General features: G+C 42.4%; 1 protein-coding gene across 1 annotated transcript in view; it reads left to right on the plus strand.

Annotated features, from left to right (window-relative positions):
* Positions 1 to 23,168, plus strand: part of FZD6 (frizzled class receptor 6) — a 50,037-nt gene extending 26,869 nt beyond the window's left edge. The window contains exons 3-7 of the mRNA XM_018559453.1: positions 8,925 to 9,121; positions 12,176 to 13,178; positions 16,725 to 16,873; positions 21,092 to 21,526; positions 22,860 to 23,168. Of these exons, the coding sequence (XP_018414955.1) occupies positions 8,925 to 9,121; positions 12,176 to 13,178; positions 16,725 to 16,873; positions 21,092 to 21,526; positions 22,860 to 23,001 (1,926 nt within the window). The 3' untranslated portion in view covers positions 23,002 to 23,168. The remainder of the gene's footprint in view (positions 1 to 8,924; positions 9,122 to 12,175; positions 13,179 to 16,724; positions 16,874 to 21,091; positions 21,527 to 22,859) is intronic.
* The last annotated feature ends 3,301 nt before the right edge of the window (positions 23,169 to 26,469 follow it).

Here is a 26,469-nt window from a genome sequence, read left to right on the forward strand (position 1 = left end):
ATATGTTTGAGTCCCGGTACACTGTTCAACACTAGAATAAATAGAGGTAGTGGCTGCAGAGAAGGGCATCCTATAGGAATGGTGCAGTTATTTTACAGACAGTTGCCAAACATTAGGATGTTCTTAAAGAGAAATTCCACGTTTTTGAAAAAAATAATAAGTGCACACTTTATAAAAGAAAAAAATGTGCATTTGTTTATTTTTCTGCATCGGAGCCATTAAAGCATTGAATTGCGGGTGCAGTGCTCTGGCTTCTGCAGACTCTTCCTCTTGTCCGTGTCCATACCAAGGACATGGCCATGTTTTATGGGTTTGACATGGTCAGAAAGCTAAACGAAGCCTTTAAAGTGGATGCAAACACAAAAACTAACTTATTAGTGAGTTGTTGCACATTACATTCACCTTTTTTGCCTATTTATATATTTTTTTCATGCAGTTTTTAAGTTATTAAAGTGTATCTAAAGCCAAAAACCAAAATGTAATATGTTGTAGCTTACCAGTTGTTTAGAGCTGGTGGCTGCATTTGTTTTCTCCTGAAGTTTTTTCATATTCCTTGTGAATAACACACGGCCTGTCTCTGGGTGGCTACACTCGCTTACCGTGTCTGCTTTTATTCATCTCATTACCACACATTGTCACAAACAATTGCAACAATTTGGAACCACATACGGTCCCTTCGTCAGGCAAAACAATGCGACATTGAGGTCACATTGTTTTACCTGATGGAGGGATTGTATGTGGTTCTGAAATGTTGCGATTGTTTGACACCATGTTCATCTGAGCGTCTGTAAAAGATGGATTGATAAAGTGGACCTCAGTGTGCTGGTGACCCATTTTATTTTATACGGGTATTTATATGGCGCTGACAATTTTACGCAGTGCTTTACACAGTACACAGGTCACATCAGTCCCTGCCCTCAAGCAGCTTTCAGTCTAAGGTCCCTATCTCGCATGCATACAGGGCCAATTAAGACCGGAGCCAATTAACCTACCAGCATGTCTTCAGAGTGTGGGAGGAAACCGGAGTACCTGGAGGAAAGCCCACGCAAGCACAAGGAGAACATGCAAACTCCTTGTAGATGGTGACCTGGCTGTGATTTGAACCAGTAACCCCCCAGTGCTACAAGGCAGAAGCTCTAATCACTTCGCCACTGTGCTGACCTCATTACTTTTAGTTGTACGGCGCCATCCATTGGCCATTGCAGCACCCACTGGAACTATATACTGAAGTAAAATAAAAATGAAGTAAAATAAAATGTATTTTGCTTGCAGTTCATCTCACAGGAAGTAGCAAACACACTGCATTTTTGGTAAAACTATGAGGTAATTAATGCATTTGCAACATATGTTCTTAGCATGAAAAATGTTGCAGCTTTTACGTCCTAAGGACCAGCAAGCTGCAGTAAATGGTTATCTTTTAACTAAGGATCCTGTTGGCCTTACCACTTCTTTTTCAAGTGTGACAACACCCACTGACTGCTGTGAAATGCAACTGTGCAGTTGTCACTCCATCTTGCGGCTTCAGACTGTCGTGCAAAAGCGAGGTTTGCCTCAAAGCTCATTCAACTAACAGGATAAAGAGTGAGTTGAAGGTAGTGACGAGTTGGTACCATCCATGGAAGTGAAAAACTCGCAGACTCTTGCCGCCCACCCCTCTGACCAGAAAAATGGAGAAGAACATGTTTTTCATTTTTTTTTTTTCATCAAAAGAATAGCGGGGTTGCCTTTTTTATATCTGATATTTTGCATTTTGGGTTTGCATCTGCTTTAACTTTTTATACCATTTTTATTCCATCCAAAACAAATTAAGATTAGAATACAGGTTTTTTGTCTTGTATTCTAAGTCAGCTGCACCCATAAAGTAATCTATTTCTATTTTTGTGTGGATACTTGGGCTATATTGTCCACTTTTATATATCTGACTCTCCCTAGTGGCATTTAAAGTGCATTCTTTCTTTACACTGCTATAAGACAAATGTCACTCACAACTAGTACCTGGAGCTCTTGAATCCTGGGGATACCCCAACAAGAAATGATCAACTAGCCTCTCTGGTCAAGAAGCTTGCCATGACCCTCCCTCACCATCTTATGTGCCAGCAAGGCTTCCCACCATAGTAAGAGGTCAATAGTGCAGTGCTCGGGTGTTTTACTTTGTGACAGAGTCTTTAATTTTTGCTTTGGCTGGGTCTGGATGCGGTTAATTAAGAGTCAGGTGAAAGCAACTGGGAAATAACAACAGTGTGTCATGTCAACGTGACAACCAACTATTATCTTGGAGCCGTGCTTTGTGATTAAAGGGCACGGGGGGGAATTTGTTAAAACTAAAGAAAGCATAGGAGTAGATGCCCCATGGTCCTCAATCAAATGTTATCTCTGAAATAAAACAAATCTTGTTGCTTTTGGAAATGTCTGTATTTATTTTTTTCTACAGTTGTTTTTTTAACAAATGTCTTCACTGTTCAGCCTCTAAGGCTGCGTTCACACCTGACCGTTTTGTAGCGCGTCCTATGCTCGACGAACGCGCTACAAAACGCTCAAAAAAATAAATAGCATTGTAGTCAATGCCCTCGTCCCCACCTAGGCGTATTTCCGCCCGTCCCTAACGCCCTACAAAACGGCCCACGCCTGAAAAGGTCCCGGGACTACTTTGGGCCGTTTTGTAGGGCGTTTTCCATTGGGATACAGCCAAGTAGCCTTTGGAATCGCGCGACGGTCGCGCAACTTTTTTACCGCGAATCGCGGTAAAAAAACCGCGTGACGGTCGCGCATATTACAATACGCCTAGGTGTGAATGGGGCCTTAGTGCTGTTTTCTGTTTCTGAGGGGGAGGTGAGAACCCCTCCTATACACATTAGCCATTAATGGTGTCGGTTACATGTCAAAGATGAGTCATTCATCCAGTGCAGGGGGCTATGATTGCGTGATCCCTAGAAGCAGTATTATCCATGTCACTGAGACTTGTGCTGCACTGGTCTGCTGTGCCCTGAAACTATGTTCCCTTTCAGAAGTTTAGAAATAATTGCTTCAACGGATGGATTTGACAGACCCTTTCACCCCAGATGTGGTGAGCAGCCTTGACCAGCGCAGTCTCAGCACATAGTTAAGGAAATTTGCTTTGTTTCCTATTAAAGTGACCCTAAACTCAGGAGTTAAACATTCAAGTTTCCTAGGTATTAAAAAAAAAAAAAAAATGTATCTTATTTGTCATCACTCGTAGGTAGATCCTCAAATCATCTCTGAATTTGGTGCTGACACTGTCCCTCCTTCTGCAGGGTGGATACTTTAGTTCCCTATGGTCCCTATGTGTTGTAAAGTGGCCACCACTTGGTTGTCCCCTTTTATTCACTTGGCAGTATAAATGGGATCATGTACTATATGTGGCTTTGTAAGTTGTGAAATGATTTACCTCTCCCACTTTCTTTCCAGCATGATTATTAAATTATAAAATACTACTCCTGTATGGTGCAAATTCATAAATAAATTCTAGATTGGATTGGCATGGATTATGTAGGCATCCCATGTTGTACTTGCCTCCTCCAAAGCCTCTGTTTTGCCTGCTCCTAGAAGCATCCCATGGTAGTCTCGTGTCCTCAAAGCCTCTGTTTTGCCTGCTCCAAGAAGCTTACCATGTTAGTCTGGTCTCCTCAAAGCCTCAGTTTTGCCTGCTCCAAGAAGCTTACCATGGTAGTCTTGTCTCCTCAAAGCCACTGTTTTGCCTGCTCCTAGAAGCATCCCATGGTAGTCTTGTCTCCTCAAAGCCACTGTTTTGCTTCCTCCTGCTGCTGTTTTCTCCAACCATGAAGACATCTTAAAGAAAAACTTTTCTTTCAGTTTTGACTTCCCCCTGGCTTCTGCATCTAAAGACCAAATGACATTGGATATGAAATGTATATTTCTCATTCCAGCTTAACTCTGTCTCTACTACATTTCTTTAGTAACCAACCTGGAGACGGTTGAGGTGGGATCTTCTCATAATGGTCAGTCTAGCTAGGCGACCTCTTCACCCCATTGCATATACACCGTATTATAATGAAAGCTGCTGGCATCAGCACAAGTAAATACTGAGGTAGTCTGTGCACTGGTTTTGTAACAAAAAATATATATAGTCTTGACAACATTTACAATTAAATCCAACCGATTTAATTACAATTATGTTACATTTATGTTCATTACCCAAGTGCTCGACTATATTGGTATGAGGTTGGAGCAACCATTGGGAGACCAAATGAAGGCACTTTTATCTTTTCTCCTGTATCCTTTTGTTTACAGACAAGTACAGGTAGCCCTCAATTTTTCGCTGGGGTTAGGTTCCTGAAGGAATGGTTGTAAATAGAAACCAGTGTAAATTGAAACCCAGTATACGATGTAAGCGAGGGAGTTGTGTTCCAGATCTTTCTCAAAATTGACATTTTAAGTAATACAATACATGAACATTATATTTAAAGCTGCCACAAATGTACCTGTATTATGTTATTTATGTCAATGAGAGAGACTTGGAACTTCCTCACTTTCCACTGACGTACATTTATTTACTGGGTTTCAGTTTACACCAGTTTCTATTTAGAACCATTCCTTGTTTTGAGAGAGACCTGGAACCTAAAACAGCCTTTAATGTCACTTTTTAGAATGATTCGACTTTTTATCTTTTTGTGTTTAAATAGTTTCCTTATGGAATCCCCAGAGATCTTTTGTTCATATGGCCAATGAAATGTTTACATGGGCCTGCGTGTGATGGTAACACTCTTGTTTGCACTCCATCATGGCTTATCCAAATGGGTAACACTCCCCACATGACAAACATTGTGTGAATGGTGAGGTCAGAGCAGTCACTCTTCTGCCATGAAGACCTCAGTATTGTCTCTCCTTCCAATGATCAATGTGATCTTTCATGCACCATGTTTTGAATTCACGGGTGTGGTGATATGTACATACGTGCCAAGGAGTTCCAAAGAAATGTCTGTAGCTCTGCACTGCCATTGTATTTAAGGGAGACTTTCACAAAGCAAAATACCTCAGAAGGAAGCCTCCAATAAAAGCTTAGAGGGTTATTCACAAAGGAGCTGAAGGATCTAGCCGTAGCTTCGACCGATCCTTCGGCTGCCGGAGCCCTTCACGGCTAGCTCCACCCAGTTGTTGTCATTCAATGACAGCCCAGCGTCCTCGGGTTATTTGAGGACACTGGGCTGTCATTAAATGGCGACAACTGGGTGGAGCCAGCCTTGACATCACAGCTGGCCCAGTTGTCTTTCAGTGACAGCCGCCCAGTGTCCTCAAATGACCTGGGGATGCTGGGCTGTCATTAAATGAAAACTGGGCGGAGCCGGCCGTGACATCACATAGACGAGTCCAAACAAGTCAATCTCTGGTTTTAATAAAGTGCTCCCCATCGATCCTCCATGGGCATAAAATGCCTGGTCAGCAAAAGTAATCATGCATGCCTAGAGAAAGTTATTGGTACAAAAGATCTTTAGGTGTCTGATCATGCTTGTATCTAATCTGATGTCAGTAGGTGCCTTGACAGCGCAGGAAGTTGCAAGCTTACTGGATTTCTTTTAGGGTCAGCAGGTATTTTTTGCACTTGGCAAACTTTTATCTGTTTGATTCAAATCGCTTTTTTTTTTTTAACACTGGTGAGATGTGTTAATTGCACAATTCCGTGTGATTAACACACCATACCACACGTGTGGGAAGTATGTGTATGTTGCCGTTCACAATGGGCAGCAATGCAATACAATGCCATGCAGTGCGATTTAACAAAACAAAAAGTAGTGCATGCAATATTGGCCATGTATATTCTGATCACAACATCGGTGACAGTCAAGATGTGTGTAGATCCATCTCCTATACATCATGGTGCCTTCTTTTAAGTTCATTACACGGATCCTCATTTGTGCTGTTTATTATCATTAGTATGTATTCTTTCTGCTTCTCCTCCTTTCTTTAAAGCGTGTTTTTAATGGCCTTTCATCACCGCAGTGAAGTCATAGTAAGTGCGCAGGATGGCGTCCGAATCAAAGACTTGTGTGTTCAGCCACTTGGATCAGTTTCCAGCTCGTATAAAGACGGTTTTGTCAATCTCGGTGGCCCTCTGAGCTCCCCCTCACCTTTCTTCGATTTCAATGCACAGAAAGAAGTTTGAGCATCGGTGTTTTGACTCCTTATGAACCCTGTCAATGTTTTTTTATTTTTGATAACTATGGTTCTATTCATTAAATTACTTTCATAGATAAATACAAGCATGCAATGTAGAAGGGCTAGGGACACTACTTCCAGGTATATTAATGAAAATAGAGGTATAAATGGAGCTGTTGATTATAGTAACCCAGGGGTGGACAAAGGGTGGAGCCAGTATGTCTAATACAGGAGCCAGCAGGATTTTTTTTTTTTTAAGGACCCAGCTCCATTAACAACAACTAGAGAAAACCTTGAAAGTTAGGCGACAGCTGTAATTTTTAAGTAGTATTGGCGACCTAGCTCAGATTGCCTGTTAAGTTGCATCATCGTTAATAGCATGTTGATCACAATTGTAGTACTGTATGGTCTGATTTTGGCACTGGTTCTTTGTGTCTGTGGCGGTTCTCATTCATCCAGGTCATGGTATATCTGTAAAACAATAAATCAAGGAAACTGGACTTACTGTATTTGTTCAATTCTCTGGGAATAAATATGGTGACTGTTGCTCCAATCAAAATCAACAGAATATGTTGATTGGAGCAACAGTCCCCATATTTATTCCCAGAGAATTTTTATAAAAGTCATTCTGAATTGAGAAAGCTGGTTGGATAACCAGCGTAACATCTTAAATAAAATAAAGTGCAGCATGTCCAGTTGAAAAAAAAATGGTTCTTTTGAAAGAAACATTTTAAAGGGCACGTCAGGCAAAGTAAATATTGCACCTAGAGATACATACCTGCTCAGTATTTGTTTTTCATCCAGGCATTGCTGCAGTGCGCCAGCCCCCTCCTTTTTTGTCTTTTGAGCTGGGAACCCCTGCCTGTCCAAAACACACCCACTGCAGACTCTTTGCTGTGTCTATAAAACCCAATGTATAAATAAAAATGTGCATGCAAGAAAGTTTTTCTTTCTCTCTGCTACCATTCAGTTTCAAAATGCCTAGACCATTTAATTGTTGGTCGTGAAACAGAAAGCTGAAAGAAGTTACACAGCACAGTCTTCATGAAGTATTCTCACAGCTGCAGTGCTTAAGTCCCTTATTGGATGAAACTTGAACACGTGGCTCAGGCCTTGAAGACTGGGTTTTCGGGATCCATTTATTTCTCTTCCCATAACATTTACCATATGGATGCCAGATTAGACTGACCTGAGATCAGTAAGGCTGGGTTCACACCTGGGCGTTTTTCAGCGCTGATTGAAGTGCTGAAAAACGCTCAGCAAGTGAAATCCCATGAATCCCTATGGGCATGGTTCCCACCTGAAAACGCCCTACGCGCGAAGAAGTACAGAAGCTTCTTTTCCGCGCGTAGCGGCCAATTGCAGCGCGTATCCATTGTTATTCCCGAGTGTGGCTCGGGGTTAACAAAGCGGTAACCCCAAGCCACACTCGGGAATACAGCATAGGTCTTACCTTGTCCGCGATCCCCGCTCTGTCATCCGGCCGCTGCTGTCTTCTGGGTTCCGTCCCTTGCGAGCGTCCGCGGCTGGAAGTTTAAAAAGTTTTTTTTATACAAGCTAAGGAGGATCCAGATGGTTCATAACCAAGTTCTGTGATATTAATATGAATGCTACTAGTTGATGGTATAAGTCAAACATCTTTCCCCCATATGATGGGAGAACTGTAGCAGTATATGCTTGGAAGGTATACTAGAAAGACTCTTATGTGGCTGGGAGGACTGTTGCCATATAAAGGGGAAAGTGTCTACACCAGATGGAAAATTTGAACTTTTGTCCCTATGAGGAGTTGTGGAGTGATCATTCAAATTCTTTTATGTGTAGTAATAACAGTTTCAGTGGCATATGGTTGGAAGTAGTTCCAAAAAATCTCTTACTCATAGGGATATAGTTGCTACTCAATAACGACAAGTCTATTTAAGACGCTTTTGGACTTTAGTATATTTTGGATCTCGGAATAGCAGCAAAACCTCCTTTTTAAAGTTTTGACTATACACTTTTTATGATGTGTTTTCTAAACCCATAAAACCTTAACCCAATAATTATCTTGACAAAAATTATGATTGCAAAAAATTGTACTAGTGCCAATAATTACACTAAAAGTACATTGAAAATGGTTTGAGTCCAGATCAAGTTTTACCAAGCTGTCTGTGTTTGCTTGAATTTTGTACCTAACTTATTGTGCCATCAACTACTGGACGGCCCACCAAAGTGCCAGAGTTGGCTGCTCCACAAGTTCTAAACTGTAAATGGAGTGATGGTGTGTGAAATAAGGTTCTCTTCTTGTAGAATGAAGACTTGTTCTGTTCTTCACCCAGCTGCATTCTTGAAGCACACTAATTGCAGTTAACATTCAGATGTAATGTAAATAACAGATTGCCTATATGGAATGTTATTAAGAGGTTAGGTTATGTATATTTAGTGTGTTTATCATTTTCAAGTTTAGTTCCATCATCCGAAATATCTGACCTTCCTACGATTGAGCTATTGTATTGTGACTGCTCTAAGTATAGAAGATGTACCTGTGCATTCACCAGCTGACTGTACTCCAGTTTCATGAAAGCTTGTGCATTTCTTTTTGATTTTTATTGGTGTTTGCATCAAAGAGTGAAATGCTAAAATAAATGATATGTACTAAAATGGCTTTAGCTTCAAATGTCTCACAGATGTTCATAGGCTTGTGGTGACCATATGTTTAAAATCAAGGAAAATGGTACTTCTCATCAATGACTGAATCTGGAAATGTCTTTTTAGAAAAGTGAAATAATGTTTTGTACATTTTTTTGTCTCTGTAGCCCTTTTTCCCTCTGCTGAATCTTCGGTGTTCCTCGGAAGTCCAGGATTTTATGTGTATGGCCTTCTTTCCAGCCTGTACCGAACCCAAAAACATTGTGCTGCCCTGCAAGGAGATGTGCAAGACCGTCCACTCCAACTGCAAGCCTCTTATTGATACTTTTGACATTACCTGGCCTGAAGAATTGGAATGTGATCGGTGGGTTCAGTTTTACTTGTATGCAAATCTTCCTGTGTGCAAACTTCTTTTATTTTGATTACACAAAAGACCGAACCAGCCAGACTTGTTACTGATATTGCATGAAAGTTGCAACCAAAAAAAAATGTATGATCCCAAATAAATATGCAGCAGAGCCAGACCATATATATATATATATATTTATATATATTAGATAGATAGATAGATAGATAGATATATGGATATATAGATATATATATGTATGTATGTATATCTCTATATGTATATGTTTTTTTCCCAGACCTCACCAATACCAGTACTGGAAGTCCCATTAAGGAAGCCAGGTGGTGAGTCACCGGGTGATTAGGATGCATGGAGCGGCCTCCCGGCCAATGGGGAAGTCGGGCAGCGTGTAATGACTCGCTGCCTGACTTCCAGAAGCTCCAGTATCGGGATAGGCATTGGGAGCATTTGGGAGAGTACAAGTACTTCCCACCCTCCCCAATATTCAGTATCAGCACCGATACTGATACTAGTATCATTGCTTTCCTGAAATATATTTTAAAAAATCTTGACAAATCAGCTTATAGTTACATAACAATATAGACCCATCTTCCGTTCAAGTGAATCTATAGTTACCAACTGTAAAGCTGCTAAAGCAGATGCAATAACCAAAAAACAAACAAAATGGCGCGAAGCAAATTCAAAGCTAACTGGGCAGAACATTGCAGAAAAAGATTTTGCACTTACTTATGTGGGTCCGGTGACCAGATAAGGAACGGCCTGTGGGGAGGATGGGGATGCCCAAGATGTACGCTCAATACAGGCTGGTTTGCTGCCCGAGGCTATTCGTCCATAGGGAGAGAGAGGACAATGGTAGACGAGGGGACGGATGGCAGAACAAGGACTTCGTCCGTGTCCCCACTGCTTGAGTGGGAGATCCGGGCGGTGTGAAGGAGACTGGGCGGTGTAGCGTCTGGCTGAGCTGCTGTGGCTGCAGCTGTGGATGTCGAAACTCGGTCTGTGTTTGGACCGAGATGAAGCAATGTGCCCGAGCCGTGATAACGGCTGTGGAAGGAAGCCGACGGGTGGTTAAGTCAGTGACAGTCGTGGGATGGAGGATATCGGGAGCAATGCGTTTCGAGGAAGCACCTCTTTTTCAAGCTCGGAAAGAATGGTATTGCGGTGGCGGCAATCCACCGGTTTAAATGTGACAGCTGGGCGGAGCCTAGGGGCAATAAGCTGCAAAGCTGCGGTTCGGAGCTATTCAACCCAGGCATGTATTTAGGAGTTCAGTATGCGCTTAAAATGAGCTGGACAGATTAAACAGTTCGGGAGATCATGAAGGAGCAGTTGGGGAATGAAGATTAATGGCTCTATTACTATAAAAACAAAACATGGGCATCAAAACCATAAGCGGTTCCTTACAAGCAGCATTAAAGGTTTCATTAAAAACGATCAATTAAAAATTGGATGTTTCTTTGAACGTGATATTTCGAGTGAACGGGCCATTGGTTCAGAAGATTCGTGGTGTTTGGGTATTGTGCTGAATCTATCTGGGTTGATGATGACTGCATGCATAAAGGACTGATGTTTATTATTAAAAACTGGAGACGGGGTTGCTGAACAAGAGCATGTATTAGGCAGCTCAATGTACAAGGAGGAGCAGTTAGGGAGGCTAAGTTTGGTGACTTTATTAATATAAAAAGGAGAAACAAACAATTTGGACCATAAAGGTCCTTTTGTAGGAACCGTCAAAAAGGTTTTTTATTAATAAAAAAAGCAGATGCAATGCAGGCACCTCCGCCACTACAGTTAAATCTCCAGCTAATCTGATCAGGCAAAGCACCAGCGCTCCTCATAGTGTAGAAGCTTGCTCCTTGCCTTTCTGTTGACACATTGTCCTAATGGGCTACCTCACTGGCTAACTGAAATGTAAGGAAGGCAGGATGGGACTGACTCGCTTTGACACTAGCAGGAAATGCTGGATTGTTGCCTATTCAGAATTGCCAAATATTTGCCCATTGTGGCAGGGACAGCAGGCTGCTGGTATTTGCAGGCACCTTTTACCTCCCTATATCTCAGATATAGGGTGTCCACACCCTATATCTGATAGCTGCTGATACTACTTGGAACCTGTGTGATTTAAAATAGAACTTTGGGTTTGTGAAAAAAAAAAATTAACCCGTGTAGCAGGGCTACCCCCCGCACTGCAAGGATTAGTTGCTTGTTTTGGTCTAGGGTCTAAAAAATGTTTTAAAAAGATATACTCGCTCGATCCTCTGTCATAGTCATACTTGGCTGCTGGACTGGTCCCCCACAGCCTCTTCTCCCCGGGGCTCCAGTGGTCTAATGACCCATGGCATCTTCCTGTTTATTCACTTGCATTGAATGTGATGTGAGGATGCTGAGGGACATTCCACAGCTGGAGCGGAGGGAAAGAGATATAAGTGGTCACTGCCACAAGACCAAGGATTGGTTGAGTATATCTTTATTTTAGACCCTAGACTGAAATCGGCACAAGTTCTTTTTTAACTTTAAGCATTTTTTTTTTTCTAGTTTAGGATAGATTAGGGAATGTCAAGGAGATTTCCCTTACCTATTGATCCTGTAACAACTCAAAAATGTAGAATTTAGAATTTTCCATTGCTTTTCATTTTAACCTCTCTGGTTTTCCTGCTAACTATTGCAGGGACACAGAGTAACAAGCTATAATGATCCCACTTTCTATCCAAACATATGAAGACGTTTTTGGGTATACATACATTTTAATAGTGAAAATAATAGGTTCCCTCTGGTGGCTCAACATGGATGCCAGCTAGTTATGATGTTGGATGTGGTCATGCGGCCTAGTCTCCATTGCAAAATGAAATGGTTGGATAGATTTAGAGCCCCCAAGCCAAGTACAGCTTATTTCCTATTAAGGAAAACCTTTAATGGATTGCTTTTGATGTTACGATTTTTTTGTATCCTGTTTGTGTTGTCCAGTGATAGCTTGTATTGTGTATGAATGTATACTTGAATTGCTCTTAAAACTGAATATGTAAAGATGAATCTATTGTTTCCATTCATCAGGCTTGAAGACTGCTTAGCATCAAAGACCTCTGAAAAGGAGAACTCGCAAGGCACGCACAAACCTATAGCCACTGTTAAAAGAGATTATGGATTTTGGTGCCCTCGCCACCTAAAAACCTCCCAAGTGGCAGGATATAAGTTTTTGGGAGTGGATCACTGTTCGCCACCTTGCCCCAACATGTACTTCAAAAAAGAAGACTTGGATTTTGCCAAAAACTTTATTGGCATCATTTCTATCATTTGCCTCTGCGCCACACTCTTCACTTTCCTCACCTTCTTGATTGACGTGAAAAGGTTCCGGTATCCCGAGAGGCCGATCATTTTTTATTCTGTCTGTTACAGCATTGTTTCACTCATTTATTTTATCGGGTTCCTCATGGGGAACTCTGTCTCCTGCCACGAGGCAAGTGAAAACCTTTCAGACACTGTGGTTCTTGGTTCCCAGAACAAAGCTTGCACTGTCATCTTCATGCTCCTTTATTTCTGCACCATGGCTGGGACCATATGGTGGGTCATGCTCACCATCACATGGTACTTGGCCGCAGGTCAGAAGTGGAGCTGTGAAGCCATAGAGCAGAAGTCTATGTGGTTTCATACCGTGGCTTGGGGTATCCCCGGAGTACTTACAGTCATTCTTCTAGCCATGAACAAAGTAGAAGGAGACAATATAAGTGGGGTCTGTTTTGTTGGACTTTATGACCAAAATGTGTCCACATATTTTGTCCTGTTACCTCTATGCTTCAGTGTTTTCATTGGACTTTCCCTACTCCTGGCTGGGATTATATCTTTAAATAACGTCCGTCAAGTTATCCAACATGATGAAAGGAACCAAAAGAAACTGAAAAAGTTCATGATCCGTATTGGAGTCTTCAGCGGCACTTATCTCGTTCCCCTGGGAATACTGCTGGTGTGTTATGTCTATGAACAATTGTCAAGGTCCACATGGGAACTGACGTGGGTGGCTGACCACTGCCATGAATTCCATATTCCATGCCCGTATCAGGTAAATGTCAAATGTATTTATTTTACGTGTTGACTTTTTTTATTTATGGTGTACAAAAGGTATTTAGTCCACAGAAGACAAATGTACATGTGCCAGCTTGTTTCATTGGTAAATTTATAGTTAAAGGCAAAACAAAACTTTAACTGTAAAAACATTCATGTTTTAAAGTCTATATAAAGGCAAAAACATTGTTTTCCTGTTTTGGATAGAGTGGGGAAGGATAAGAACTCGTGATGAGTTCTCTCTGTGCTATCTGGGGTTCTCACTGGTGTCTGGGGCTCTGTTGAAGAAATTTACCCTCACTTCCTGTGCAGTTTACAACGGTTTCACTAGAGTTGAAGGGGAACATGCAATGGGGACCAGACAGAAAACAAAAATTCTGTCAAGTTCTACCATCCCCCTACTCTACCTTTTTATATATTAAAAAAAATGTTATGTGTAAAAAAAAAGTTACCCTCATTTCCTGTCTAGTAAAACATTGCAGCATTGCGAACAAGCAGGACAGGAAGTGAGAAGAAATCTCTGTAATGGAGCCCTGGACTGTAGTAAAATTTCTAAGGTTCTAACTAGGAATGCACAGAGTACGAGTACCAATATTTTGTTTTCAGTACTTGCTAATACCGATACCGGAAGTCCTATTAAGAAAGCCAGGCGGCGTGTACTGATTCGCCACCCGGATTCCTGATTAGCAAGGAAGCCGTCTCCATGCTTCTCGTCACTAGGTGATGAGAAAGCATGGAGCCGGCTTTCTGGCCAATCGGGAAGCTGGGCGCCATGTAGTGACACGGCGCCCGGGCATCCTGATTGGCCAGGAAGCCGGCTCCATGTTCCCTCGTCATTAGGTGACGAGGGAGCATGAAGCCGGCTTCCCTACCAATCTTTTGTATTAGTTTTATTTATGTTCAGGACATTTAAAAATAGTTTTATTTCTTTTAGTCCAGTGAATTGAAAATGAAATATCGCATATGCATATATCGGGGGGGGGTACCACTTCTTCTCATGTTTTGCAGGACAGAGTGCTAAATGACACAGCAGAAGTTTGAACTCTGGGTGGAATTTATCAAAACTGGAGCAGACAGAATCTGGAGCAGTTGCCCAAGGGAACCAATCAGGTTCTCCATACAGTTTGGTCAGTTAAGTTTTACAAATTAAAGAGAGAAGCTAATTGGTCACCATGGGTAACTGCTCCAGGTTCTGTCTGCTCCAGTTTTGATAAATCCCCCTCTGTATTTACAACATGTGTGCACACACATACCACACGGATGGAATCGGAGGAGGGTTATATGCCCACTGCTGATTTCTCTGTAACCAGGCATTGCTGTACTATCCTATTAGAAAGTCTATTCTGCTTTGCTAACTGCCATGGAAGCACCCTGTGCTGACGTGACCTGTGCCGCCCCAACAGGGGTATAGAATATGAGATGCATAGCCTCAGTTAAGATTAGCATTGTTATATAGGTTAGAATTTATATAGTGTGATTTGCCTAACTATTTTCTCATAGCTAAATCCATGTGTTATCCTATGCTGCCATCTAGTGGCCTTTTGTTGTAACAAACATGCTTTCTGTAATTATTCCTCATGTGACGAGGTATTTCCCCATAGTGTACGCCCCTTCCTGTTTCCTGTGTGCAGTACTTCCTGTGTCATGGGCACAGTTGAAAGCCACATGTAACAGGACACACATGTAATCTGCACAGTACGTAGGAAAGGCATCATTTTCTGACCGCACAATACTATCACCATTCATCTGCTGTTCCTATCATCTGCTGTAACCCAGATGTAGAAGAATAAACACCTCTTTTGAATGAATCGGTATTGACGAGTTCAGCTATCTGACGAGGATTGTCCGCAGTGAGTATATCTGCTTATACAGGCCAGGCATAGAGGTCTCAGCAAGGGATATATTTCGCTATCACAACGATCGGAGTCAGAATATGACCATTGTAGTTAATATTAGGTCACTTCTTTATCTCAGTTTTGCTCATACTTAGTAGATCTTCTGCTTCCTGTGTTTTTCAAAATGTGTCTCTTTTAGTCCAATGGAATAGTTTGTGCTGTGTTTGATTTAAAGCTCAACTCAAGGCAAACTGCTAAATACACGGTTGCAATGTGTATATGAGAACGGTTCCACCTGACAAAATTATTTTCAATCCCATCTTGGGCCCAATGACCCAGGCACCCCTGCATAGTGAGGTCAAAACCTCATTTAAAAACATGAAACAACTCTGTCACGGGCCTGCCCTAGGCTGCTGATTGGACAATGAAGGAGCAGCAGCACACCGATAGGGTCACTACTAACCCTTTATTTTCTGGTATCCTGTTCAGAAAGATCACATTTGCTTTTTGTAGTTTTGTTCCTCCCTCTCCCAGTCTGAGAGCTGCGGTTCAAGGGATTACAGGAGGTTGATATCAAGACAGATTTAGATACTTTTTTTGCAGTTCTATGTAAAAAAATAAATAAAATAATGGTTTGTATAATAAATAGATTCTAATGAATGATTTACATGGTAGTAACATTGCGTTAAAATGTCATCTGTTATTTCCTGATGGTGTGCTGACAAATTATAGACCAAACAATTTGCAGAGCTTTTCTTGTTCTGATGTGAAATTACTATTTGAGAAGTATATTCTGCAATTCTTTTACAGTGACAATGTTAATTTATCTGGGAGGAGAGAGCAGAGTGATGGATAGGTGAGCCCATCAGGGTGCTGCTTCTCATTTCACTGTCCAGTCGTAGGCTGGGGGTGGGACAAGACCTGTACGTTTTTGCTTAAAAGAGAACTATGGGGTAAGTGTTTTACCCCATATACTAACCTCCTCCCATGACCCAAAGCTCAGTATAAAAATAAACATACAGACCCATTGCACTCCTGACCTGTGAAGTCAACAAACATTGACTTTTCTACATGTTGGAGTGCATGTGACCTTTTTTGTATTTTCCACAGCTCAGTATACCGAGACCGCCGCGGCCTGGACGGATCCCGACAATGCTGTCCAGATCCTCTCAGCTGCATCCTCTGCCTCTGAATCTAGAGGCAAAGCCAGCTGTACACGCCCCTCCCCCATCCGTTCCTCCAGTCAGCGCTAGAGGAACAGAGGGGGGGTGGGCTTTCCAGGGAGTGGTGAGTGACAGTCACGGCTCTCTGCAGGGAGATGATATAGAAGTGAGCGAACGGCGGTATGTGTTCGCTCACTTCCCGATCTATTGAGCCAACGTGTGACAGTTTAATTGTCACAGGTCGGCTAGAACTATGAGGATGAGTGATTTACTCACCTCATAGTTCTCCTTTAACTACAGCAGAGAAAGTCCGATCTCCCGCCCTGCCACATAGGGCTGCGCTGTATAAATCTCACAAGTGGATGAACAGGAGTTACAAATTATTTGGGGGGTAAAACAGCTCCCTTGTATTTATTTCATCTGTGAATTTAGCAGGTTGCCTGGTGTTCAGCTTAATTGTTTGTGATGGTCAGAGACTGTAGATGGACAGACAGATCTGTAACTGCTATAGTCATCCAAAATTGTATAATGAACTTCTTATTACAGCTAAAGAACGTGGCCAGACCAGACCTGGGGCTGTTTCTAACCAAGTACATGATGACATTAATTGTTGGGATTTCCGCTATCTTCTGGGTTGGAAGTAAAAAGACCTGCTCGGAGTGGGCCAATCTTTTCAACCGAAATCACAAGAAAGAGTAAGATATAATTTTATTTCCCATGGTGCAAAAAAAAAGAAGCTTTTTTTTATCTTTTAATTTTGTAGCCGTAGTGATCATTTATGGATATTGCAGGTTATTGATGTTCATATACAAGCAACTGTACTACACCACAGAAATACGTTTTCCCCTTTCCGTTATACCCATAAAGGCTTCTGTAATCTAAGTAAAGCCACAATCTCAGCAGGCCACATATATTACAATCCGCCTCTAACATTTCTTGAAGGGTTCCTGTCAACAGGCGTTCTGATCAAATGCTGCATTTTCAGTACAAACACATTCAGCTGCGTTCAAAAAAACCACAGCATTCAACAAGAGAAGACTGCACTTGATCTCCTTTGCTGGCAGTTCAAGTGCAAATCATGCAGAGATGATGCGTCCAAAGACGTACAGCACGATGCAAAGCATCTCAAAGAAGAAACTGCACATTACAGTCCATGAGCAACAACAACTTTTTAATCCATAAGACTCCGTGATTAAGTCCTAAACGGGAGGAACGCATTAAAGCAGATGGCTTCTAGGTGGGGGGTCTTGATGTGCTGACAGTTCTTAGACTTGCGGATTAAAAAGTTGTTGTTGCTGGTGGACTGCAGTTTTCGACTTCTTCTCTTGAGTTGCTGTGTTGGGACTTGGACGACTCCCAGCCTGCACCCCATTGTGCCTGAGTGTTGGACGGAGTGGTGATGTCTCCTTTGAACTAGTGCAATGCAGAACATGTCAAAAGCAGGAACTAAACTGGCATGTGTACTGCTCAATCAAAGTCAGTGTGATTTTTTTTTTTTGGCCATATGCTCCAGTCGCATGTCAATTCATTCCATATATAAAGCTGCTCTCCTGTTGGTACTGAACCTTCAAATAGGTGGGTGCTCAAAGTAATACATTTGTGAGACTAAATTACAAGTCTGATTGCTGGTGACTTTGCATCCCCAGTCGCATGTCAAACGCAGCAAAACACCCATCAACAGGGGCACTAATATATGCCAATACCTATGTAGTAGGAAGGACTTACTAAACAATCCACCCCAATTATCTCTGGTCAGGCAGGCCCTTGCACTACATAGTACTTTGTACAATATTTTAAGATTTACAATCGGATTGTAACATGTATGGGCCTCTTTTATAAGATATAGGTTAGCTCGTGTCTGGCAAGAATGCCAGTTCTCAACGCTTTTCAGCCGCCAGCCTATGCATCTAAGTCTCTGCTATTGTGGCAGTCACGGGGCTCTCTATCTAGGAATTTTGGGAAAAAGTGATGTACTGCAAAGTGTATACCTTTGCTGCTTAGGCTTGCATGAAGGTGGCGTCATAGCTGACACAATAACTCAAGTGCTTCCCAACACTGCACTCCTTGAGACACGTGCTGGGGATCTCAGGCCATCATGGTCATGGTGACAAGCTGCCAAGTCTTGCCAACCAGTCTTGAGATGTCTACTTCAAGGTGGTGACTTTCTTTGTTTTCACGTGTAATTACATTTTCTCCTTGGCTACCATACAGTATTCACCTGATATGTCACCCATGTTCAAGGACTGCAAGGCCTGCCTAATGTTTTTTTTGTTTTGTATATGATGTAATGCTTTGAGGCATAGACCAACACGCTTGCTGTTATTGTAACTGTCCATAAGCATCGGCTGTGTACTTTCCCTAAATATGACAAAAAGGGATGTCCCGATACTAGTATCGTATCAGGGCTGATTCAGGGCATTTTCACGAGTAATTGTACTTGTGAAAATGCCGCGATACTAAAGGCCAATACTGACCTTTCCGGATGAGTGTTTCTGGGGAGCCGCTATCTAATAGCTAGAGACTCCTGGAGCGTCAGGGAGAGTTGGGATATTTGTTGACACATGAGCATTATAGAGCTCCCTGTAACTTGTTCAGCCATTGTTCTGGCAGAAGTAAGTCCTCCAGCACCAACTTCCTTGGCGGCTGTGAAATGTCAAATGACCAAATGTCAAGAGATGTAAAAGAAGCCGACACTGGAAGATGTGAAAAGGCTGATCACAATAACAAATGTCTTTTAGGAGCACCCACCTTTCACCATGCCCACTGAGATAATTGCCACACTGTGGCATAGTTTGCGTTATGTACTTTCTTTACCCGCAGAAATCTAACACGTAGGGCCACTTGGTTGTATTTTCCCCCCTAGGCAGGAGTTCCCAGTCCTTCCCTGAAGCTCCGTATTGTGCAAGGACTGTCTTGCATTACCTGAACTCTTCTACTTTTTACCGAGTGCCTCACTCCCTGCATGCAACATGTGAGAACAGTGCCCAAATTAGGGACCGTTAAAAAAACCTTCAGGTGTCCTGTAGATGTCTTGTAATCTCCTTCACAGGGGACTTTGCATTAACTTTTTATGTGGGATTTCACATTACTTTACTTCTTCTCATCCCAGGCATGCTATTGCTAGAAGTAGGTTTGTTAGAGGAAATGATCGCACGCTCAGGTGGTGTGCTGGCACAAGGCTCTCTTGTTCCTGTTTGCTTTTGGTTACATTCAAGACAGACCTCGGCAGTCCTGGCTGAAGACAGGCAGATCTGTGGTTTAGTGCTGACCTGCATCAGGCAGCTGCCTTGAATGGGTGTTTGTATGGAGACGTGCAGCACTTCCTCTCCTCTGTGGTATGTGCTTTGGTTTCCAGGCAGTGTCAGCAGGGGACATGTCTGCCTAGAGCAGGAATGATCAACCTCATGTAGTTGTGTGCACCCGCTCTGTCTAATCAGCACATATTTTGTTTTTCTCTGACATCTCTCCATGTTCTGCTGAAACCTAATCCTCTTTTTCCCGGAGGTGGTGGCAGAATTCTTACATTTAATGTTTATACGTTGCTCCTTGGACTGTTCCTTGAGACAGTTACAAATGTCTGAAGCTGGGAAGGTTTTATTGAACAATTTTTACTGGTATGATATGAGTTCTCCAATATCTATTCTGTTATATTTTTATATTTCAGCTGCTTTTACTGGACAATCTTAGTTGTGAACCTAAACAAAATGTCACCCATTAAATTCTAAATGCATGTAAAATGTTAGCTGATATTAATGGAGAACTATGAGGTGAGTGCTTTTCACTCACCTCATAGTTCTAGCCGACCTGTAACAATGAGACTGTCACAGGTCGGCTCAGTAGATCGGGAGGTGAGCGAACACATGCCGGTGTTCGCTCACTTCTCGATCCTGTCACGGCTCTCTGCCGTGACAGGGGAGGGGATGGATCCCCCCTCCCCGCTCCAATCCGCCAGCGCTGACTGGCGGAACGGACGGGGGAGGGTACAGCTGGCTCTGCCTCTAGATAGGCAGAGCCAGCTGTCACTCACGCAGCTGGGCGGATCTCGACATCGATGTCGGGATCCGCTCCGGCTGCGGCGTCTCAGTATACTGCGAGCTGTAGCTCGCGGTATACTGAGCTTAGGGTGACGGGAGGACGCTAGTTTGTGTCCTCCCGTTACCCTAAGGAGAACTATGGGGAAAACCCCTGAACCCATAGTTCGCCTTTAACGTGACCCTAAACTCCGAAGTTAAACCTTAAAAATGCATTCAACTACCTGAACTATTAACAAAAATGTATCTTATTTGTGTATCACTCGGCTGTAGATCCTCAAAGCATCTCTGAATTGGTGCTGACACTGTCCTTCCTTCTGGAGGGTGGTTACTTTTGTTCCCCATGGTCCCGGTGTGTGTTGTAAAGTAGTCACCACTCCAAGCTCGCTCTTGTGATAGACTACAATCTCACGTTTAGGTTACTAATTTGAATTGAGATTGTAGTCTATCACAAGAGCGAGCTTGGAGTGGTGACTACTTTACAACACACACCGGGACCATGGGGAACAGAAGTAGCCACCCTCCAGGAGGAAGGACAGTGTCGGCACCAATTCAGAGATGATTTGAGGATCTACAGCCGAGTGATACACAAATAAGGTACAGTATTGTTAAGTTATGAGCTAAACCTTAAAAATGCATTCAAGTACCCTGAGTTTAGTGTTACTTTAATATTTACCTTTTGAGAAGGGAAATCCCACATCCCTCTTATTACCCAACAAGGTACAGATCAGGAGTTTTTAGCCCCACTATTTTGAGTGCAGATGTTTTTAACACAGGGACTGTTGTAGACCAGTTCCTTCTTCAACCGATTGGAAATAAACAGATGTTGGTCTCTCTGCCATATGTTCTCTCTGTTCTAAACTTAGATTTCTTGTGTTGTAGCCCGGTTGCAGAGAGCAGAAGAGTCCTGCAAGAGTCCTGTGAATTCTTTATCAAACAGAACACCAACCAGAAGCACAAGAAGAAACATCACCGATCCAGCTCCCACAACCTGAAAGTCCTTTCTAAGTCTATGGGAACCAGCACTGGAGCCAAAACCAACCATGGGGCGTCTGCTGTGGCCATCACCAGCCATGATTTCCTGGACAAAGAGACAATATTGGATGTCAGGAGTACAGGGGAGCTGTCACCAAGAGAAGACAAAGAGTCTAGCAGCAGCATCCTTAAAGGAAGGGCAGACCACACAGCAGAAGAGACAGCATTGACATTGCTGGAGAACTGTGAGGCCCCCACACAGCCCGAGGAGCACAAGGACGTACCTGGCACAGTGAAAGGCAATGGCTTATCTGGAAGTGTACATAGGCTGATAGAGGGCAGGTAGGAGTTTTAAGAATCACAAAATACTTTGTGTGTATTTCCACTTCTAAATGTGGTGTGAAGGTCCTCCTACATGGAACCAGCAATTTATCAGTTTCCAAATATGCATTTAATTATGTATAAAAACAGTATATGTAAGAAATCCACTATTCTTTTCTTTATTCCTTTGATGATCCACATTACTACTTCTAGGAATAAGGTGAAATACTTAACATATTCCTCGCTTTCTGCTTTCCGTATCACTGATCTGATCTTTGATGCTGGCCAGTCACCGCTCTCTGAGATCATCACATACAAAGCAGCATTCCTGCATGCGTTGTACCTGGGGATGCTGAGGGGTGCCAACATCCCAGGAGCATTGGAGAGTGGAGAAGAGCAACGGCTGCCAGAGGAGTGAGGAATAAGTTGAGTATTGTGCTTCTTCCTATCCCCTAGATAAAATGAACATTTAACCCTTGCACTGTGGGCACAGAGGGGGTTAAAAGTGCAAGGTTACATTTCACACTATGCCAACATTCAGCTGTTCAAAATACTTTTGAATGAATGAGTTACAGGCTTTATTGGTGTAGAAGACAGACAGTAGCCCGGATTCATTAAACCACATGAGCATTAATGCTTCTAAAAATGCATGAAAGGCATGCTAAAATGGCCGTGGGTAATAGTATTGTATAACATTCTTAGCATACCCTAGGTAAAAGGGCAACTTGATGAATCAAGGCTGGGGTGTTTTTTTACTAGTCTTCTGTTCTGCACATTTTATCTTCTACAAACCGAAATAATGAAGTGAAGCTATAGAGATTCTAGTCTGGTGGGTGATCTTCAAGTCTAGGGTTATGTGCAGGCAGGTGCAAAGCTAGATATGAGATATTCTAAATTGTCCTTGAATGAAATAAAGAACAGACCGGAGACAAGCTTTACATGAGGCACAAGCACACAAAAATGTTGCCGAACCATCTTCCTGGGTGAGACTTCCCTCCGGGGAGCCGACTCTGCTTCTCCTGTTACCCCCTCCTGCTGATGTGAACAGAGCTCCGTGTTCTCATCTCCTCCAGGCGTGAAGTGTCTTTGTATGCTGTATAGAGGTTAGACCACTGAGGCCACACATTATTTGGGTATCCTGAGAGTGGTACACCTGTTGCTGTTCGGAAACAAATAGCCCAGTGGGGGCGACTCTCTCCATCCACGACCATTTAGTGTCATCAGTGTATGGCCAGCACTGACTGGCAAATTTCCTGCTGGCTGTTTTGGCTAATTTTACTGAGGGTCGGTTGCTGGGCTGGTGATGGAATGCAGTAAATGATTTACCTTGTATCATCCATTTCTCTTTTTCTAGTTCACGCATTGAAAAAGACTTCAGTGAACCAGCGTCCTATCCAGACAGAGGATCGCCACACTCCACCCTGAATACCGGCCTCTCCAATCATCCTCAGCCTCTCCTCAAAGACGAGCTTGCCCACAATGAACAGATGGCATGAGAGAACTTTGTTGGACTTGTGAACGCATACTATTGCAGCTGCTAGTGTTACTGGCATGCAAGGACTTTTTCTAAAACGTTTTTTGCACTTAACCAAAGCTGGATACAACTGAGAGTAGTTTAAAGGGTCAGTCCACCCAAAATGGATATTTCTGGTTTGGAAAGAGGCTCATGGGGTGTATTGGCCAATTTAACCCCTATATCTGTGGGGCTTTAATGGAGAGATCTCTGCTCCTGCATATCTTTTTCAAGCTCGCTTGTCACGATGGCATTCAAACCCAAATAACCCCCCACATGTAAAGCCGGTTTCCCAAAGATCAAAATGTCTATATGTGCATATGGCAAGGGACATCCCTTACCTCCCATGTCACATTGCTTGGGTTGCACGATTAACCACCCAGACATGCATTTCAGTGTAAAAATCAAAGGGTATTCTACAGTGTGCCCTAGAATTGGACATACCAGGATTTTTTTTATTGCTGCAGAGGACAAGAAGGCTAAGTTTCCAGAGGGTGTTGGCTAACCATTGGGGGGGACCTGTGATTGAGGATTTGTAGACGAATATCATCCCTCTGTTCACTCTGCTCTCTCCTTCTGTCACATTGATCTTTTTTAGCATATTTCCAATTGACTCCAAGTCTTGTTCCTCTCTCTTTCAGTCTGAGTGGTGAAAATAATTGAAATTCAGGTACTAGCTGCATTTAAGATACATTTCATTAGGCATTACTACCGTTCTATATTATTTGTGTCTTTTGTATTTGCCTGAAGTTGTGTTAAAGTCTAAATGTCAAGGTGAGCGGTTTACTTTAAAGAGCATGCAGCAGAAAGAGGTAAGGCTTTGTGGGGAACTTTCACAAAAATGGGGGTACATTAGTGGAGAATGCCTTCCTGGTATCTGCCTATAAATATCTCTTTTGGGTGGACTTACCAATAAACATGTTCCCATGATTTCCTTTTGGCGGAGGTGACCATTTCATATGCTGAAGCAGTGTTCAATATAAAGCTGGCTATACACCTATAGATTATCTGCAGGTTTTCTAGGGTCAGGTGGAAAAAGTGCAACAGATTCCTCCATCTATGCTAAACTGAGTGGATGGGAAATCTCCCACTGGGCTAAGCTTCAGTATCTTGCTTGTCAGCTCCACTGGCTCTCAAAATACATGAACAATGCCTGTATCCAATCAGATTGTTCAGGTATTTTGAGAGCCAGCGGGGCCAACTAGGAAGATACTGAACCATCTGACCATAGAAAATCTGCAGATAATATATAGGCGTATGGCCGGCTTTAGCCTCATCTGTCCTCTCATATCCTCTCAGAACATTGATGTAAGCCACAAAATGGTTCTCTATTCTGTATGTAGGTGATGGATACAAACGGTGTGTCCTTTTTTTACCATGTTACATTTTTTTTTTAATAATGTTAAATTTTATAATGTAGAGCTTTAATTATGTATATTTGTATCTGTGGATTCCCTTAATAGACCTGGCAGATATTCTAAGAAGAATAGACATGGCAGTAACTGACTGTATATACATAGGTTGCAGTCTTGATCGGACTGGCTTCTATATTAGAAATGGCAATGTAGATATGTAATATCTAGCTGCATTTTCTGCGGGTTCTATCTGTATACAATTCCTAGACAGGTTCTTCACCTTTACGTGCTTCACGTCCTGCTGTGGTTTTGGTAGTTTATAAAAATGCCACCATCAGGCCTTTGTTTATGGGGCGACAGTCCCAGGATCCAAATATCATGTCTGTGGGCCATTCCCAATGCCACTAGCAGGCCTCTGTCCATGGGAACAGTCAAAAGGGCAGTTTAGAAAACCTGTACCTGTTGCTATTGTTCCACCTGTGATCAGCTGTGCTTAGCTTGTGCTATTTATCTTTTGCCCATTTGATTTACTGAGGCTTCATGAGAACACGTGCAAATCACACATTTTTCTGCAGCTCACAAACACGCATGTATTTTTTGTAGGTGCTCTGTGGTGCCAGCATTTCCTAAAGGCATCCCAATGCACTTTGCTGGTGCACTTGCATTGCAGTGCAGCAGCACAGTGCATAGTAAATTATTACTGTGGTGTGCTGGATTTCCAAAAATTAATAAAAGTACATGCATTTCTGTACATTGGGCAGCCCATTCAAATTAGTTTTTATGTGTGTTAGCATACGCCAAGGATAGCTTAAAAGTAGATATAGACCCTCACTGAATGACATTTATTGGGCTTATTTATAACCGAGAGCGGATATCAATCCAAGGTCTGAGTTGCTGTGCTATGACACAAGGGTCCATCGTACGCTGTTGGTAGCCTGTGATGTCCCATGGAGTCCTCTCTTATTAGTGGAGCAAAGAGCTCCCGGCTGTGCTTTATAAATGAGTGATTTATATTTTTGTATGTATAAAATCTCACACCTGTCGCTGTCGGGATACAAAAGACACCGCGGGACACATGTCCATCAAAACTGTTCACACAAGTTGAAAAAGAAAAAAAATATAAGAGTATAGCCAGCTTTACTGCTAAAGCTGACAACACACAGCTGAAATTTTTGCTGCGGGTGGCCCTGTTGGTACCACTCTGTTTTAACAACAGTCGATTTTTTTGTTTTTGTTTTTTTTTTGTTCAACTGACATGTTGAAAGAGCCAAGTGGGGAATCCGATGCAGCCAATGTTGGGGTATTCAGCAGTCACAGTGGCAGCGGCGGCTTAATACAATGGTTGCAGCAGGGATTCCTCTATGCACATTTAGTGTGGATAAGGGAATCTAATAGAACAGTGCGCGGCTAGCCTTAATTTCAGCATAAACAGCGAGCATGTGTCAGCCTAACAAAATGCTGTGTTAGCTTTAGTAATAATAATTTTCCTTACTGTAGAAACTGGCTCTAGTTATATGACCTGTAGCGGCAGCCATGATTAGTTCTATTGCTGCTTCCTCAGAGTGGATTAACGCTCTTCTATTGGGCTCGTTCATTCTCTATGTGCACTTTTGAAAGGGTGGCAGTGCTGGATGACGTTCAGAAGGCGTGTTGCGGCACTTCCACTGATCTAAATGAAGTGATTTTTGTATTCGATTCTCTGGCATTATCAGAAGGTATTTTTTTTTGGGGGGGGTCAATAAATATCTAAGATTTACATTTAATCCTGTAACACACATTGAATGTTGATCTTTGCCCATAGATACACTTTAATGCAAAGGTTGCACTTTTTGGTGACAGTTTTGCCTTTCTTTGTGATATTGTACAATAAAAATATAACATTTTTATTTATTTTGGGGGGGAATTTTAGGAGAAAATGTGAATCAATTGCCTTCAGTCTCTCTCTTTTAAAGCAATGAAAACATTTTTGGTGCCCAGATAGGATTCTAAATTTGTTCACTCGTATGTCCCGCAACCGAAGAATGGATGATGGAACCGGACCGGTGTTGCTGTCGGTGATGTATAAAGATTGCAGTGGGTCATGGTCCTAGAACGAA

This window comes from Nanorana parkeri, unplaced genomic scaffold (genome assembly GCF_000935625.1).
Source record: "Nanorana parkeri isolate BGI_ZX_2015 unplaced genomic scaffold, ASM93562v1 scaffold16, whole genome shotgun sequence".
NCBI lineage: Eukaryota > Metazoa > Chordata > Amphibia > Anura > Dicroglossidae > Nanorana > Nanorana parkeri.